The following is a 21,088-nucleotide window of genomic DNA, read 5'->3' on the forward strand; positions in this document are numbered from 1 at the left end:
AACCGTGTATGTGGATCTTATAATACAGATACATATTCGAAAACAGATCATATTAGGCCACAGCCTACAGTTTAAAGAGACTTTCGATGCACTAGGTACAGGCACGTCAAAAAAAAAAAAACATAGAATTTTTATTACCTTACTACAAGATACTTTTATAAATACGTATATTATTTGAACGGAATGTTAATTTTGTATCAAAAACTATGCCTAGGTCATTAACCGCGTTCCTACATTTTTGAAATGAGATCCACTAATACCATATGTGATCAATAATAATTTTGTTTAATATCATTATATTTATATCATAAGTTGCGCACACAAATATAAGTTTATAATGAATAAATGTCTTTACAGTTAACCTTGTCGACTGTCATTCATTATTTTTTCTGTTGTTTATATTTTATTTGAACGCATTATCTTGGTAGAAATATGTAAAACTGAGTTAAAGTTTGCAGGTGACCAATGTAACCTTTTATATTTTAAACATTTTATCAGTAATTATAATTGATAACTATTATTTATTCCATTGTAACGACGTGAAAATTATAGATGACACTTAAAAGATGTAAAGGTACCTTTATTGTATTAGCTAGGCATTTAATTAAAGGTTGAAAGGTTAAGTGATATCTAATGATCTGTAGCATTATTACAGAATGAAATGCAACAGTTTGTTTGAAATATAAATATATATTTATTCGAAATCGGATGAACATGACAATACAACCGTATACACATGTCTCGTACGGCGTTCTATTACAATAAGACAGGCGCGCAATAAAATTTGTAGTAAGTGCACAGATACCTAAATAATATTATTTTGCGTTTTCATCGATGCGGTCCACAGACGAGATCGTGTTTTATCACGCGTCTCTCGTCTTTGTTGCGCAACGATATTATAATATTATATAGGTACTCGGTCGTAAAACAACTGCAGCAGCAGCAACAACACCGCGCTCGGTTAGCTTCAATTTGTGTTTCACTTTCATTCGGATTTGTATATGTACATAATACTGCTATTATTGTTATATATATATCACACTACCACCTACCTGCATGTAGCTGTGTAAAACGTACGCATCGTAACTACTGTACTAAATAGTAAACTGTATCGTGGGCGTATCTACGATCATCGGCCGCAAGTATATCGTGAATCGTGATATTTGCAGTTTATACTTGTACAATAATCTATATTCATGATATATTATTATACGAGTGTATATACTGATGAAACCGGGCGTATCGTGTTGCTTGGTGTTTTACTTTTTTGTAAACGACAATACCCGCATATTCTTTAACAACATTCTCTGGAATTGTGTTTTAATAAATATTTCGTAATTGTATTTTATTTTATATTTTTTATTAGTAGGTCTAGCGTCATATATACACAGCGAGATAGCGGACACGCCTACACATTGAACATCGAACTTATTAAATGATTAAGAGAATGTCAAACGCCCGATTTTGATTATGGTAATCACTAATCATAATGCCATTTTTATAGTCTAACTAAAATTTAAAAGTTGTAATATATTTAAAAATAAATTTAAAACAACTTACAAGTGTCCCCCTCCCACTAGTAGGTATTGATTATTGCACAGTAATTATGAAATTATACGGGATAATAGTTATACGCTATAAAAAACCGTATTCACGAAATATTAAATTTTAAAATTACAATTTAGTCACTTATAGGGTGTTACCACTGGGTATCTTCCCTAATCTAATTATTCATATTATTCTTACTTGTCACCTATCAAACCTACTTATTATACTAAGAAAATGTATAGATTGTAGATTACTTCAAATAAATAAAAAAAAAAAAAAAAAATTACAATAAGTTCCTTTGTACTTGCGTAGATATTCTAAAAATGGAAACGACATAGTACAATAAAGTTGTCCACTGTTTACTATAAAAATGAAACATTTTTTTGAGATTATGAATATTTTATGTTAAAAGAATTGCACCGCACGTCTGCACCTAGTTTATTATTATAATTTTTTTCCACACGATTTATTTAGTTAATATTATATTTATTGTATTAAATAATACATATATTTTTATAGATTTATGCACGTGTACGATGTATTATTTATGACCCAAAGACGCCGCCACAATGAAATAGATTTATTTGTAATATTTATACGTCAAATCTGATTATTATGTCATACATGCATAGATTTAGAAAAATAATAATAATTATCGTTGCTATCCGTGCGTAAAGGCGTAAAGTACTTAAGTCGTAATAATGTATCGTGCGTTGGAATAATAATGTAATCGCTCGATATATGAATAAACCATGTTTAATAATACAAATAAATAAAAGTAGCCTCCAGTAGGTCTACATATTCGAATATACCTATGTAAAGTAATGGCACATTATATAATAATCATTATTAGGTACTAAGTATTAAATAGTAAATAAATATTGATAAATTGCTTAATATAAAGACCATCGAGTGTCTTCGCGCTTCGTTGTTGTAACCGTTTAGTTTACTTTAAAATATTTGTGGTGATTTTTTTTTTACATTGCAATAAAAGCTATCATCACAGATCCCTCGACAGTCAATACACAACCATGAATAATAATTAGGTCAAAAGATCACTGGATAATTTTCTTTTCAGTAAACGAGTTGTATCTATTATGTCTCGAGAAGTAAAATTTTATACAAGAAGATTTGAATGATTTTATTGTATAGAATAGTTCGTTTGTTAAATTATTTAGTTGCTCAATTGGTGATTGTTATTATGGAAGATTTGATTACAAATATACCAAGGAGCATTGGTTGTTGTCTTAAGAAATATTGAATAAAAAAGTTATATAATTTTTATATTTGAATTTTTGAATGCTCCCAAACATTTGATCCTACAAAAGGCCAAAAGAAGGATGAGTAATTACTAATTTATATAATAATATATTTTTATTTGCATTGATAGTTTGGATTTTAAAAGAGAACGTAATTGATTAAGTCTTTGATTTAAAAATTGTATTTTTATTTTAATGTGAGTAGCCCAGCTGTTTCATCTAAATAGATGCATTCTTAGGTATTTTATAGGTTTTACAGTCGCAGTATGTGTCTATTATTAATATAGACTAGAGTGCAATCACAAGAATATATAATGTAAAGATCATATGTGTCTTCATGAAAAGATTTCAACTCATTAATTTGGATTCATTATTTTAAAAATTCTAAGTTTATTAAATTTGTTTTCTTTAAAAAAAAATATAACATTTTTTATTAAATATATAAAATTCGTTTTGATTAAAAACGAGTGACATGTATGAGAGAGGCGAAAAAACAACACTGAGTCTTGAAAACGTTTTATTTGCATTTGCTATAAACATAAATATTCACATTTAAATATGAGTATAAGTTGCGGGTGTATATTTTTCATGTTTGTATTTTTTAAACGTTTAATACCGCTTTCATATTCACATAATTTACTACTTTCTATACCCACGTTATAATATACCTATGATAGTAAAGTCGATAAATTGAAAAATGTATTGGTTTTGTGAATGAATATTGTAATTCCGCAAGTAATATTAAGTGTTGTTTATACAATATGAAATCGGAATGTAGTGCAGATATGGATTATTATACAAATATATATTGAATATATGGGAAGATCTTTTTGAAATTTATCATTTATGTACACTATAACATTTTATCAGTTAATATCATATTTTTATCAATTAATTATGCCTATAATTTTTTGAAGTATTATAAAAATTTGTTTGTTAGCAACGCAATATTTTATACTATTATTATTTATTAAACTTTATATTGTGAGTATGTTAATTTATCTACTTAATTATATTATACGATAGAATTGCAAGAGAAATTTTATGTGCCGTATAAAATATATAATATACGTTGTTAACTTAAACAAATTAAATATTTCGTCTAAACAATTGTCCATTAAAAAAATCTGAAAAATACATGGTTGTTTTTTATTAAAAATAATACGTCGTGTAAAAAATAGTTTTTAAAACGCATCATTTACTGTTTAAATGGGTTTCTGGTGAATAGCCGATAATAGAGTATATGGACTACGGGCAATTATTATATTATAACGATCGAATTACGCATACAAACCGGATGGGTCACGAAAAGAGAAAACTGAACCACCATCGCGATATCGTATAATTTTTTTTTATATATACGTACACTATGTATCTTTATTCGGTTTTAAGACGCCGAGTCGACTTTACCAGCTGGCTTTTAGTTGTATGCATATAACGTTTAAGTTATATTTTCAGCCATTTTAATTGCAAAGAGAAAAAAACACGCCATTATGATAAATTATAATAATACGTATAATATACCATATATTCAGCTATTTTAAATTTCTGAACCCAGCTGTAATTTTTATACATGTGTCATACTATAGGTAAGTTCACTTTCGCATTTGTTGGCAATTTAATGTAATTTGTATGGTTATTATTACCCCTATTATATTTTTATATAGATAGTTTACACATTAAACACGTGTATAGTATTCTTAATTTTTTTTTTTTATTACTAATCATTACACACGTTACCTGATAATTTATAATTGAATTTTATAGCGAACGAGATCTACATAAGTATAATTTGAGGATTTATGTCATTATTACGTTATATTAATATTATTGTTGTGTATGAGGCACACAACATTTATTGTCAATATACAATATATTCTATGGCAGAAAGAGATAAGAGATAATAAAAATATGTGGTACTTCTGAGAGAAATCTTAAGAGATTTTATTTGCCAAGTACTTTAAATTATTTTAAAGTAACCTTTGAATAAGAAGAAAAATAAAGATCTAATGGTATACTCGTGTGTTATATACAAAAAACTAAGTATCTCAACGTATACTCATATACAAGAACAAACACTGGAATGGTTTATGTACGTTTACTTGGAGGGCTAAATACGATATACTAAAAAAAGTTATAATATAAACTAAATAAATAAAAAAATGATCACGGCTGGGTTATAGGTCATGAATAATAAGATGAGGACTAAGGAGATATAGTAGATAAAAATATCAGTATATACGGTAGATCTAAGAACGCAACGGTTGAATTAGCATTGGATATGGAAATGTTGGAGAGGATTGCTTATTGCAGCTGGGGTTCTGCAAAGACTACCGTTATGCTGAGAAGAAAATGGAAAATTGTTATATTAATATTGAGTTTGTAGCTAAAAATATAGATATAATATTATACGACTAATGATTTATTTTTGTAATCAAAACAACATAATGTGTCGTGACATAATTACACGCGTAGACTTTTTACGATTTGTCTCTAAGTCAATAGGTAATGTTCAATGTTAAACTCGTACTATAATATATGATTGCATACTATCATTATAATGTTAACATTGTTCTCAGTCGGCCACCGTGCGAATACGCTACGGTTTGATGCGCGAAAAACTTTGCATATAGTGTTGTACCAACTGCTTCGTATAATGTAATATTGTTATACCTAGTCGAAGAATGTGTATTGGTACGGTGAAATACTATAAAAAAGTCCTTGTTCTTTTTTAAATAAATTAATAATTATATAATTAATATACAATTAATGGTTTGTCGGTCTTACACAATTTTACTATTCACCATGGTTAAATAAAAATAACAATAAATTCTGCATAACTACGTTATCCAGTATCCTTATATTTGACAGTTGTGACTGGTGACAGTGGAATGATGTATAGTAGCTGCAAATGTATAATGATATATTAGACGCGTAGCCGCATAAGTACCTACTTGTCCTATATCTACTTACCTGTATGTAATTTTATTTTATCTCTTATTTACGTTAGTTATAACAAACACAATACAATGTAACGACCTGCAAGTATGCATTGGATACATAATTAGAGTTATTTGGTTTCTAAAAATTATTGACGATTTTAATGTCAAGAATATAACGAAATTTTGCACTTTTCTTGAGCAAAATGATAAAATATGGCATATGGTAATAGAGAAAATAATGAAAAAGTGAAGTTGCAGCTGCATAGTGAAATAACCGGTTTGGTTGTTTGGTTTTTAAATAATAATAATAAAAAAAAAATAGTACGTAGGAAGTGCGGTTACGCACCGCCAATTATGCTGTTGGTTATAGGTATATATTATGTGTAATATGTACACTGCAGCAGGACCCAGTCTGTATACCTTCAGCGATAATATGCCATTGTAAAAAATTTATAAATATTATACAGGTAAAAACAATAAACTTTAAAATTAAAATACTTAATTATATTCCATAGCTATTAACTCAAAAAATTTGCAATAAAAATTATCGTATTATTATGTTATAGCTTTATTATAACGTACATCTGCGCTGCTGTATAAAAAAATATTGTACTTGTCATTATCGTCGGTTAGTGACTTAGGTAGTACTCTTGAATTTAGGGGTAATTAAATATAATTTCATCATTCATTATTAATTGATGATTGCGTACCTATATTTAACATGTAAGTAGGTATATTATCGTTGAATATTGTTTCCTAAATATTATTACCATTAATGTAACAACATAGTTTTTTTATTCAGCAAATAATGAATAATAGCTCAATTTAAACATTTTAGATTATATAATTGTATAAAAAATCCTGATACAAATTATGGTTAAAAATCGATTTAACGAGAAATGGCGATAATGATCACAAAATCGCAATCTATAAACATTGCACTACATAATAAGTTATTACTAATAACTAATAAGTAATGATTTATCACAGTTTGGTTGGTAAATATAAGATATATGATCTAGTATTGAATGATATAACAGTAAACCATGTCTATATAATAACAAAAACAACAATAATAAATAATAATGTCGCTAACCGCATTTTTACATGGTAATCATATACCTATAACTTTTTATTCCATTGTAGATTCACAATAACCCAACTGTATGCTATATAGTACTGACTAGTCTACGATACATAAAAAGACAAGACATTAAAACGATCTTTGTATTTTAATAGTATTCGATACTGAAAATTTGTCGTGCGAAAAACTAGTTGCCGGGCGTTAAAGTCATTCTGATCGGTAAATCTCAACACAGCAGCTGCGTCACTACGGTATAATAAGTAGGTTTATTGTTATTTGTATAACGTATGAAATACAATATATAAATATATATTTACTTAATCATTAAATGTAGGGAAGTTTTTTTTTTATACAAATTATTACTTAACAATTAATGCACATAAACATTGATATATCATTCACTGATATAATACACTGCAGGGTATTTCTTATTATACAATTTGACAACTTTTTATAACGATTTAAGTGAAGGTAAATCTTCCTAATACCCAAATACACTTCTTACTATATTATATTATATTACGTTGAACCGTTATTAATTCATTACATTTTATTAGACCTTCGAATCGATTGTTAACACTGTGTACCGTACACCTACTATGTGTATAGTTCGTAAATTTAAAACTCATTTTATTTAAAACTGAAGTACTTAATAATATAATATAGTAACGAGGTCACGATCGTCTGTCCAAGGCGTCGCACAGGTCCTGTTTCTAATATTTGCTTTCTCGGTTTTTCTTCTTCTCTCGGCGAAATTCTGTATTGTCCGGTTTGTGGCGGTTTTGTAGACAGTAATATATGACGTTTAACGACCTATAATGTATTGCTGCAGACGAACAAAACGACATTTACTGCTATTAAACAAAATAATAAGTATATATATGGTTCGATTTTAAGCACGAACGTTGAATATTATATATTTACGTTTATGGAGATAATAATAATATATAATATATGTTACTGCGGTATATAAGCGAGAGTATCTACCGTCATTATGAGTTTATGTGTACCTATATATAAAATGGATTTAGAACGATTTAGTGTAGTAAAACCTTCTATTTTAGGGGAAAGACAAAGCCTGTGCTAAGAGACCTTGCGCTAACCGTTGTATTCGAATGCGGGTTATAATAAAATACGAATTATCATTGAATATATAAACGATGTCGTGATGCATAATGACATTGAAACGAAAACAATATGACATTCAAATTTAAGGGGAAAATGAATACGTTTATCGAACCAACACACACATATATATTATATATAGCATAAATAATAATACTATAAAATAGTGCATTGAGTGGTGCATTATAGGATTTTTCTAATGGCGATACATGACAGGCCTTTTGTACTTCTAGCTACTGCAGTTACGTATGGAAATATATTATGAGAATAAAACATTGAATTTAATCAACCGAAATAATAAGCTAATTTTTCATAAGGATAAAACCAATTATTAGAATTTTTAGTTGAAGTTAACGATATATACTATAATTCTATTATTTATTATAATATTTCTATAATACCCACTATATCGATTAGATAATATATTTGTGTAATTATTTAACAATATTTTATAATTTAAATTCATATTATAAATGGGTGGTGGGCTTTTTGAAAAGAATCATATCGTGGTGATTGGTGGATGCAATATAAACGTGGAATACAAATTTAGATACAATAACGGGTCGAGTCAATATATCGATGTGTGTGTAAATTATGTATGGGGCATGCTCGTCAACTTTTTTAGTGCATTATTATATACATTATAAATAGGTCACAGACTATGTATAATAAGGTTGTTAAAACTTAAAACAAACACTAAAATAATTTGTTTTAATTATTACAAGAAAAAAACACCGTTAAAATTTCAATGCCACCTATACCTAGTTATTGCTTGTTCACAATACGAGAAGTTGTGGATTTTTTAAATACGGGCATGCATGAAAAATAGTGTAAGTACCTATATTAGTACTGGTACACATATCCATAGTAGTATTATATGCATAAAGCAAGATTGCGAGAACAATAGAAGTGATGTATTACATATTATTATGTTTATAAGTATAAAGTAACAATTAAAAATCTGTAGCAGTTCACATGAGGAACTATTGAGAAATACGTTTCTACAGTATAAAAACACGTATTTGTTTATAATTATACAAAAAATATGATAAAATATGTGATGTATTATTTATTTTATATATTCATCCAATGAAAAAATTGGGTATTTACAGAGTCGCGTATTACAGTGGTATTATTAGTAATTATCATTAACTTCGCAAAAAAAAATAAATATACTATTGAAAATGATATCATACATATAGCGAAGGTCAACTAATAATATTTTATTAAAATCGAAAAATAAAATAAATTAAGAGTAATATTTAATAACTTTCGTTACTTGTTAGTTGTTAGTACATAATATTTTATTTTAAATAATTTCATAATTTTCTCAAAAATAATTCAAAATGAGTAAATGTGTAAAAAAAAAAACTTAAAATATGCAGAATTAAGTAGTATATATTATATATTAATAATATAATATATGAATTTATTGGAAAATAAACGCTCAAATATGCAAAAATAGGTATGTACTAAAAAAATTCAAGTATAAAATCTAAATATCTCAAAGTTAATTTATATGGAATAAGATTTTTATTTATTATTTTCTAAACGAATAAATAAATATATTAAGTCCCGAGTCTTGGATTAATAGTTAATTAATAATTATAATTAAAAAATAACTAAACAGGTAACAATCAGTCGTTTATCATTATCCAATGAATGCGAAGAAAGTAATTTTGCTAACATTATACAAAACCCGCTCAACGGCATTTCGATAGAACATTTTGTTCGATATTGTATAGGTATTACGAAATGTATCAAATAGATATCTCCGGTGTTGCATGTTTTGACCATGTGTACAGACTTTCGTAGACCGTTTCTCGTTCAGTGACTCCATCGCGCGCCTGCGCATAATCGGAACTCGCGGAATAGACTTGAGGGAAAGCAGTTCTCGCAAAGAACATTACAAAGCTACTTTTCCCATGTGTGTGTATAAATAATCTTAAGTAGATATTCGGGGTATCCCAGACAAAGTTAGAGAAACTACAGTAGGGGTTTGGATTGATGAGCTGCAAAATTTTACGTGGTCGAATGTGGGAATATAATAATTATTATATACACCTACTACTGCAATATTATAAATTGTTATAATTTTTATTTTGTCATTTACGTAAAGAGCATTTAGTTGCAATTTGAATATTATATGTTATAAATTATAATACTTGATTTTAATCGAAGATTTTCAAAAATATTCGATTTCGTTATGCGGTGACAAGTGCAGTGGAATTCTGAGAAAAAAAATTCTGCATTAGTTATATACGTTATTATGCGTAATGCATGCGCATTTTCGATACACCATACATATAGAGATTACAAAACAGCCATATAAGTATATAAGACAGTCTAATCATCTATAGGTATATAATATATTTTATGTAGATTATCATTTAACAGGACGTTTTTATGGTAGACGTTCAATAAGTCTTACCAAGTTTTGGATTTATAATTGGGTTGTTTAACATTTTCAAATTGCATAAAGGTATCAAACTCACGCTTAATTAATTTATTCGCTTGATAATTATATAAATATAACAAGTAATGTAGTATATTGGTATTAGTAATTAATAATTAGTATACATATATAAATGTACGACCATAATTTATCATCTATTTTTGTTGACAATTATTAAGCAATTGTTGTACCAATGTACCAATATACAATTATATATAGCCATATAGCTATGATTGGCGTATTGTATAGGTAATAACACAATGTTCAAACTAAGCGGTTTTAGACGTTGTATTTATCGCCGTAGGTGATCGTTCAGGGATATTATAGGATTATATTATTAAATTAAATACTTTTGTGTAACGCCAAATAATAAGACTCAACAGACAGTAAAATGCACGCATGAAAATTATAAAGTGCTCATACGCGTAATTTAACGGTCGCAACAACTACAAAATAGATAGGTTACCTATACACTTATACATTATCTATTTCATAATAGTTAATATTATTGAGTTCCTATATTATGTATTTAGTATTCTATGTAGTCTAGTTGTGAATAGAAAATATTATTTATCGAAAATTCAACACGATCTATGAAAAGATAAGAACATATATATTGAATATATTCATATTTTCATTGGAGTTCCGTTTTTATATGAATTTGTATTTATTTTAAATAGCATACTATTATAATCACTCGGCTATAATACTATAAAGAAGAATATTTTCTAAAAATTGTCATATGTGAAGATGGGCTTATATTGTCTTTATATTCATATAAAAGTTCTCTGTTAAAATTTTCTAGAAAAAAAAAATCAACCGAAAAAGTGTATTGTCAGTGTGGATTGTAGGTTTATATAATATTACGTATATTAATATAATATATGTATATACTACGATGTGTTCTTTTCTTGATCGTCTTCTTTTGCAGAATATAATCGATAGATCTCACACGTGGTGAGTCTATTATATATATATAAGTGAAAAAAAAATATTTAATTAAAAATACAATTTACTTATAAATAGTAGCGTTTATTTAATAAATAAATAACTTTGAAACTATTTATGACATCGATGACCGTTCTGAATAATTTATATTATCGTTATTAATTATTATTATTATTATATACTATAGGTGCCTATTTCATGTATAGGTACAATTGACAGAAGCGTCTGTTTCGCGTGCACTTGATTTTACATGTATATTTTGTAGATGAACGTCAGTTCGACAATATCTTCTATGGTTATCTACTCAAGTATTAATAACTATTAATAACTGTGACACACTGGTATCTACCTAAAACAGGCTCATGCTTAAGAAGAGAGTGGTTGGAGAGATGTTAAACCCCCATTACATTATGTTTGCATCTTGGTCATTAAAAGCTATTGATTTTATCAAATTGAAAGAAAGTTTACTTCTTTAAGACTCCTGGAGTATAATGTTTAATCAAAACATTAAAATTAATAAACACTTTTCATATATTAAAAAAATTTACCTGAGTATAGTACTTTTTTCATGATATTTTTTATTTTTTTCATAATCCGCTCTACGAAGAAATCATATGTACGGTTTTGACCTACAATGTAATATATTAATAATTTTTGTAAAAAATTGTATTACCATTGTTTAAACTTTGTCTGTGTAAATTTTTAATGTATTTAATACCTGTACCTTATAAATTGGATTTACTTCCGTAATTCAATTATTATTATTAAATTATAATATGTTGTATCTTGTATGCGCACGTTTATACAAGTGGAAGCTATAGATGCTAAAGTAAGATATTTTGATACGAATTCCCGAACACTAATCGTGAACTGAGAGTTAACTAACGTGAGTGATCGAATTCATAAATATGCATAATATCAGTTAATCATACACTCATACATGGTGCCAATTTGCGTTTTAGTGTTTGTCTTCATGTAAAAAGTATATAATAAATTCGACTTAAACACACACAATTAAAGTAAAGTATATGTTATAATGTAATAAGTTTATCTATAATATTATTTATTATATTATATTTATTTAAATAATTAATAATAACCGTGAAAGTCCAACGAAACTTATCAAATCTATATATCATAATTCATAATGTATTTTTCGTCGAAATCATTCAACTTTTTTTACATAACTTTTATATTATTCGATTATAAAATCGTAACTATTTTAAATTTTCCCTAAGGGTCAATCCTTTATTATAAATTTTTTTTTAAGCATTTCTTATCCTTAAATATTAAGAAATTAAGACGGTATACCTACGTTACATTATATTTAAAAATTTTAAATCGTCAGAGCGCGTGCCAAAACAATGACGTATATGCAGCCGAATATAGGTAGGTTTATCTTTATAAATATTATTATATATTACAGGTTTTATAATTATAATATTTGTGTACATATTATACGTATTTCTTACGCCCGCGCGACGACAACCATAGAATATAAACGTGTTATAAACATTTATAGTTATATACATATTCATCATGAAATTTGGTACACGCGTAGGTAGTTCGTATACTCAATAGAGGCGGTCAATATTAACAATAATAATAAAATGTCGAACGTCGGTTAGCTTATGTTTCATCCGATTAAATCCGATTAAAAAAAAGGACGAAAATTTTCACTTTTCAAGTGCTTTCATATATTATTATTGTCATTATATTCATAACTATATAAATACATAAAAAACATTAGAAACCCATTATTTGCAATGCTCGATGTTGGTTTCGGTTGACAATGATAGACATATTTGTTATAATTTATAATGTATCAAAATAACAATACATAATATTTTCGTATTATGTCGGTCGTTTTTATACCAAAGAGATTAATTGTTGCTCTAATAACTGAATTATTATTCATTTTTACTTTCGTACGCTTAAATATTTATAAATACTGCGCGTACGCATAAATATTCATTTTCCGTGGCTATAAAAAATACGTATTATCTCAGTAAATATACTTAATTTTTCACATGGTTTAAATTATACTTTTTAGTTATAATAAGTATTAAGTATATACCTAATTACTAAGTTATTACACTCACTGTGTAATTTGTTAACAATTTTTTTTGACTGATAACGTGATTTGTAATAGCAATAATTAATAAAATATTATAAGGTTTAAAATTCATAGTTTAAAAAAATATTTTGCCAGATGCGTTAACTTATCCATTTAGCATAACCCTTATAAATATCAAAAATTGAATAAGTAATTTATTATTCATCAAATAAAAATTGCATTTACAATTTAGATGGATACCTTCTACCAGTCTATTTTACCATTTTATCATAAATAAAAACTAATATCTATTTAATGTTTGATATTTATTCGTAGACATTTTTATGGAAATATTTTACTTTAGTTGTAGATTATAAAATTAACAAACTAGGTAGTTGCCATTAAATCAGTAACTTAAAAATCGTCCTTATAAACAATAAGATTTTTTTCCAAATAATTTAAATTAGTTAACGAAAGATTTGTTTATGAGTGTTAACCGTTAAAATAATTCATCTAATATATTTATAGTATCATAAAAATTAATTTTCTTATAATCTACTGCGAGGAAATTGTGCGATTAATACGTTTTACGCACCGTACCTATTAGATAAACAAAAAAAAAAAAAAATCTATACAGCCTCATAAATAAAACCTATAAAATAGGTACATGAATCCATTTCATGATGTCACGGTAATTTGTCGCTGCAAAAATGTCCTGAATACAAAAATATCGCGATGTTAAAAATATAAAAATACAATATTAATATATTTTAATTTATAATATACCTATGTATAGTATAATTTTGTTTTATTTTATTTTACTTTACAAAGTACACAGTTATACTTAATAAATAAAGTAGGAAATGAAAAATAATAATTATTAAAAGTATTGTAATAAATATAATAATAAATTATATTTTTATATTAATTGATATTGGAAATTCTACGAAATTCTACGCAGGTAGTCGTTAATTTATCGATTTTTATAATCATCTCATATAGTTGTAAATCAAATTTCAGAAACTTAGTATTTTTTCTTTATCGGAGATTTGATGTCAGCAATAGGTGTACTGTTCAACTTTTAGTAGGTTTAAGCTTTATTCCTTTTTCGGTGAATTGATAAAAATCCAGATAGAAGGATGACGAGATCTTAACATTGAACTAAATGTCAACTATTAATATGTACACTGAACTTTACTTTCGTAGGTTTATAGTATTTTATTATTACCAGCTATGGTACTTTAATCTAATTTAATCTTAATAACTAAAACCGAGTTGCAAACCACATCGGTGACACGACGACATATTATTACCTGTGACATTTTTGTTTTGACGATATTTTTATCGTGACATTTTTACCGCGAAATTTTAACGCGACACCAAAACACATAGAAAGTACCAAATTATTTTTTAATGGCCGATTTTAAAAATCGATCGTAACTAGTAAAATGTTATCGATGATCATAGTTTTTGATCAAAATATAATTCATGATTACAAATAAGAAATTATAGGTAACGTTACAAATTCTGTATACATCGTGCGTTGAAACTCATTCGTGCGACAATATTAAAATCACCACCAAAAAATAAAATAAATAGATACTTATTATAATATATATACTTTACACTAACAACTACAATTATACAATTATATTATTATGTATAAAAGTACCATGACAGACTCCGCGACAGTGTGTATTATAATCATAAAGACATGACAACGTGCGTACAACATTATCAAATAATATGAAGTAGTATAGGTACTTGCCTACTATAATGGTGCAGCGTGCGGTTAATTGTCGTATATATATACAAAACGTGCTTGAAATTAAAACGCTTTAGCTGCCGCGAGTTCTATTCTGCTAAAAAAAATTAAATCGTTCTATTCAAAATTATTAAACGCAACAATATAGTCTATTATCATGCAGCATAATATCATGTCGTATTGTTTATGTGACGTACAATAGGTATATAAAAAGATACCCGGTGGCGACACTGCGTGAATCAGAGCACTGACAAGTGACTTCCACGCACAGTGAGATTTATGAGTAACGAAAATCAGATTAATATTACATATTTTAATGCAAACATGTCAGATCCTTTGAGATGACTTATACTTCTTAAAGATATTATATAATCACTTAACTTCTTGCTATGTGTGTTGTATGCGCTTATAGAACACTATACTCATTAATTATAAACACACTAATTTAATCGTTAAACTATTCTCGCATAAAAATAACGGCTAAAACTAATCTAGACACGTGACCTCAAATTATTGGAAAATGCCAAAATATCGATCTGTTATATATTTCTTTTCAAAATATTATTTAAAAGAAAATAACCTAAGCCCCGTCATGTATATTTCATAGTATCATTCGCAGTAAACAAATTCTCTAAGAGATTCAACTCTCACGTGCCTGACCCGTTTTTATTATACAAGTAATTTATGAACAAGATTACAATATAAAATACTGCTGAATAGGCTTATGAGGACACGAGAATTTTCCTTATAAGTCCTAATTATGGGTGTCTGGTGGCTCTAAAGTCCAATCACCTAACAAGGAACTAAGTTTTTTTTTATGAATTTTATAAAACATAATTTGATTAAATAGGCGTTTACAATTTATAAAAAAGACTTGACCTGCAACATTGATTATTCGGCAAATGAGAATTTATTTTCTAAATTTTTTAAAAATTGTTTTCCACATACTTAAATAAATAATTTATATGATCAAAAATTTGTTGCCGAGAAATATTTAATATTTGTGTCAAAAGTAGAAATAATAATTTGTGTGGTTCTCCAATGATTCTTCGTATTTGTGAAATTTTAATGAGTGGTCGTTTAAACATTTTTATTACACCAAAAATTACCCGTCCACCCTTATAAAAGTTCAAAAGAATATGTAAAAATATGATTATTGAACTAAAAGAATTATAAATAATTGTATATTAAGTGGTTAGGTAGGTATACCTATATAGTTATTTTTTGAAATTCGAGTGTCTTAGCGAGTTAAAAATCCGCTATTTTGGTATACATTTACATGAATATTATACTGTCACGATCGTGTATTAAAATACGTGAGTAACCGTAGTATACAGGTGTGTAAATATAGGTACACGACACAAGTACCCTAATGATGAAAAAGTTTACCGTTAAGATCGTGCAGGAATATTGAATTTATCCAAGTACTGTAAGTATCTACATGTACGCTATATTCCAACCATCGCTATTGAATATCGACACATTGCGAAATTCGATCACCTACATATTATACATAAATATTATTTTGCCACGTCAGTTTTAATAAAATATAATAAAATATCACGATGCACTTGCGAGGTTTCAATAATTTCGTATAATGTTTACTTTTTTGCAGCTACTTGTATACCCGATAATATTACATTAAATTAATATCGTAACATCTACTGATCAGAAAATGTGGGTTGCAACGCGATACGTATGAATACAATAATATTTTAATATGCGAAAACCGTACTCAAATATTATACAGTGGAGTTATAAAATTATACTAATTTCTCACGCACAGTATACATACGGTATATTATATATAAATGATATTATGATTAGCGCGTGTATAAAATACTAGTTTAGATGTAAAATATTAGCATTAGGTACATGTGTTATATATAATGCACAATACACATTCGCTCGTCAATCCGCGGTGTTTTTATACATTATAAATTATAATATTATATTATGCATAATGTTCTCTTGCGGCAAGAAATTTTTTTTCCGTAGACAAAATTTCAAAAAAAAAAAAAAAAACCACATTCGGGATTAAACCGCACATGTATAAAAATGTAATAATTACTGCGACGGTCATAGCCACGAGAAAGTAGAATTAAGTAGATTAAGTGTACCAAATATCTGCTGCAGCTATCTATTTCCTATTTATAACATACCTACATTCAAATATTATAATACATATTTTATATTAAGTATATCATGTCATATTACCCGTATATAATATTTTTACGAGCGTATAACAATATGAAAATTAATAAAGTTTTTTTTTCTAATTTTTTTTTCATTTTTTGTTTGTTTAGAAAATGTGTGCGGTCATCCTCCAGTGCCTGTCAACGCTAAACTCGTCCGGGACGGAGATAAGGCCACGTTCGTTTGTGACGATGGTTATAGACTCTTCGGGTAAATATTACGCTTATTATATTATTGACATATATTTTTTTAGTAACGCTACATAACGCAAATTGTATGTCAAATCGCAAGGTGATTTTTTTTTTTTAAATAAAAAAGTTTATGTTTTTAATTATACAATTTTCAAGTAAAAATATACGACAACACTTAATAATTTTTTACAACTACTTGAATTTCATATTCATTAACTGTTAATATTTTTTTGGATATTTTAAAATATAAAATAATAGTAGATAAGCAAGAAAATAAGCAGTAATTTTTATTTTTAATTAAAACTGTCAAGTGGGTTAAAAAACGCAGTTTATTATTTATTATAGTCTAAAAGTTAAATAAAAAATCGTAATTTCTCAATAAATAAGTTTTGTAAACTTCAATATTCAACAGGCAGAATGTCATAATGATAATACCTACAGTGTTTTACGCTATTAATTTTTAGATAGTATGAATTAATCACTCAAAACTTGAGACTTTAAAGCCTAAAATTATAGCAGGTCACATGCCACATACACAAATATAGAATTATGTTTTGAAGTTTTAATTTCCAATCATTTTACAGGTCCGATTCGATAACTTGTTCCTCAAATGGCGCCTGGACCGGAGACCTGCCGTTTTGTGGTAAGTCAAGTTTGAGTATAATAATAATAATATCTATTACATCTGCCATTTGGACATATCAGTTTGAAGTCATTGTTGTTATTCAAAATTAAAATTCATATCAATACATACAGGTTGATTAGGTTATTAATTATTATACTATATGTTTATATCTTTAAGTGAAATAATTGTGACTTGATTCAACGTAGTAAGAAAAAAGCTAAGTTTTTTTAATGTAGTAATAAAGCTACAATAATATAATATATGTACAGGCGATCAAAATGTCACAATGTCGTACTGTGTCTAAAAATTAGATGGGAATATTTCTTCACGAGTCACTTCAGGAATTACACAAAACATTTAATTATAATTAAATTGTTAATTCACTTTGACTAGTTTATGGAATTCAAACAAATATATGATAAATTAGTACAGTATATACTATATAATTTTAATTATATATATATGAGATGAGTGATATTTTACTATTACAAATTATTTTAGAAATTACTTACCGATTTCAATAAAAATTATACCTAAGACTCAGTGTTATAAGTTTTATTTTTAAACTCTTATGGGTTTTAGGTTATTGCTATAGGGTGTCTCACATATAAATTCCGTTTCATCTTACGAAAATTGTGTAATTCTTTTTTGTTTATACTTATATATAGGATTGCTGTTATTTTTGGAAATTAAATTAAATTAAATTAATTGTATTCGCTATAATTAAATGAACAAAAAAAACAATATCCCGCGTCGTATATGCTTGTTGCTTATAAACTCAAAAATTTTTTAATTAATTTTACAAAAAGTTTCAGGAATTTTTCTTGTAGATATTGAGAAAGTTTAAAAATATATATAGTTTGATCAACGTTTTACAAATATATCAAATGCTTTATACAATACATTAAACCCACTCCTGGATTTACCTTCGTTGAATTATTTCATAAAGCCCGAATTTTAATTTAACTCAGTTTTTCGTGACCTAAGTGGTAAGGTTATACAGCTACTATAATATATTTATATTTAATACGATTACTTTAATAATATTTCAGCTTGTGGCATATAGTGTCTGTTGGGAATAGAGCATTATATTTTACTGTGTAACTAATTGGATTCGATAATTTTCGTTTGGAAGACTATTTTTCCGTCCGTTTATCAATAATCGAATTTTCAAAGACTACTACTAATAAGGGTACAATTTAGAGTTGATAGGCCAATTATTTTTTTTTTATATCTCATCGACCTGTTATACAATTTTCAAACATGCCGATGACCGGTACATTAAAGTTAATTTATAACCTAACCATTATATGTATAATATAATTTGTATAATAGTAATGCATGACAAAAGTAAAAGCCATTTCTAACTTTTAAATTTTCTTAAATCATTAAAATATTAAGTATACACCATTAAAAATCTTACCTAACCCATATACATAAAAAATACACATATATGTATATTGTATATATACTAAAATGAAAAAGAAAATTATCTGCTTACTTTGCACTCCTATCAAAAAACAAATAAACCGTTATTTTATAACATTAAAATTTTTAACTATTCCCTACCTAATAATATGAGTTGCTGGTGTTTGTGGGAAAGTCGTAAGTCCTAAAATGTAGATATAATATGTGCATTACCCATATAGGTACATAATTTCTTTATAATACGTCTATAGCGTATTACCTACTTTATCCGTCGGTTATAAAAATAAATTATATCTCAAAGACGATTATTCTCGATTATCTGTGATATATTTTTTTCCGCATGCATCATAAAAAACGCGAACACACCGTTTCTGAGACGTTGCTTGTTTTTATATATATGCTTGTATAATATAATACCCTACCTATACTGATCAACTCGATGTTTATATATAAAGCGTATTAATTAACGTTATTCGTTTTCTTCTTCCTGTTACGTATATAGTCACCCGTGTGTACCGCAAGTGGTATAAAACTCAACCGGGAAATGTTTTTTTTTTCTAAAAAAGTTTTGTTTTTTTTTTTACATACAATCTCAAAGAACAATATAATATGTATCACACATTCACACTCAGATATGTGTGTTCTCTCGATTACGAAACTATTATGTTATGTACGTACGCAATAGGCATGTATTATTATCATACATCATATTAATTCGCCAAATATTGTAATACGCGCATACTATTATTATTATTATTATTATGTAGTAGGCACAACTCATTTTGTGCCAACTGCTAATTATACGTTCACATTAAAGTTTATTAACGTACCTAACATTCTATGTATTTATAACACATTTTTGCATTATAGATGTCCGTTTATTAAATCCGATTTACGATTTTTTCTACATGTGACTATAATACTAATATTAAGATTATGTTAAACATTCATAATATACGTGAAATTAAAACAGAATAAAGCAAATATTTGTATTATACTCGTAGGTTATACTAAAACATTTAAAAATTTTATCCCATAAAAAATTAATTGTCCATTACGTAACGAATACATTTTAAGAATAATTTCATTCCTGTATCAATTGGATACTCATTGTAAGTATTTTTCAATTACAATAGTCTGCAGCGCTTATTGATCTCAGTTTGGAACCAGAGAATTTGAGTATATTCACTGAATTAGTCAATAAAACTATAAGCTGCCGTTCAAGAATAAAAAGATAAATATACATGTATTGTTATAAAAACACTTAATTTTTTTTTATATTCTAACTAATAATAAATATTCATTATCATTTATTTCAAATATATACGTATGTATTCTCGTAAAAAACATGAAAATTGATAAATAATAACGATAAAAATAAGATATTTCTTTTCTTCGAAAATGTTTCGTAAATAATGATTAATGACTTTAATTAATTTAAATATATATATATATATATTTATATT

The 21,088-nt window shown here is 26.9% G+C and overlaps 1 protein-coding gene across 1 annotated transcript in view; it reads left to right on the forward strand.

The window, feature by feature from the left end:
- The window catches only part of LOC112593526 (sushi, von Willebrand factor type A, EGF and pentraxin domain-containing protein 1), a 67,627-nt gene that overhangs the window by 33,805 nt on the left and 12,734 nt on the right, over window positions 1-21,088 (forward strand). Inside the window, exons 2-3 of the mRNA XM_025337944.1 lie at window positions 17,489-17,588; window positions 18,154-18,212. Of these exons, the coding sequence (XP_025193729.1) occupies window positions 17,489-17,588; window positions 18,154-18,212 (159 nt within the window). The remainder of the gene's footprint in view (window positions 1-17,488; window positions 17,589-18,153; window positions 18,213-21,088) is intronic.

The sequence above is a fragment of the Melanaphis sacchari genome, unplaced genomic scaffold (genome assembly GCF_002803265.2).
Source record: "Melanaphis sacchari strain LSU unplaced genomic scaffold, SCAv2.0 Contig20_pilon_pilon, whole genome shotgun sequence".
Lineage (NCBI taxonomy): Eukaryota > Metazoa > Arthropoda > Insecta > Hemiptera > Aphididae > Melanaphis > Melanaphis sacchari.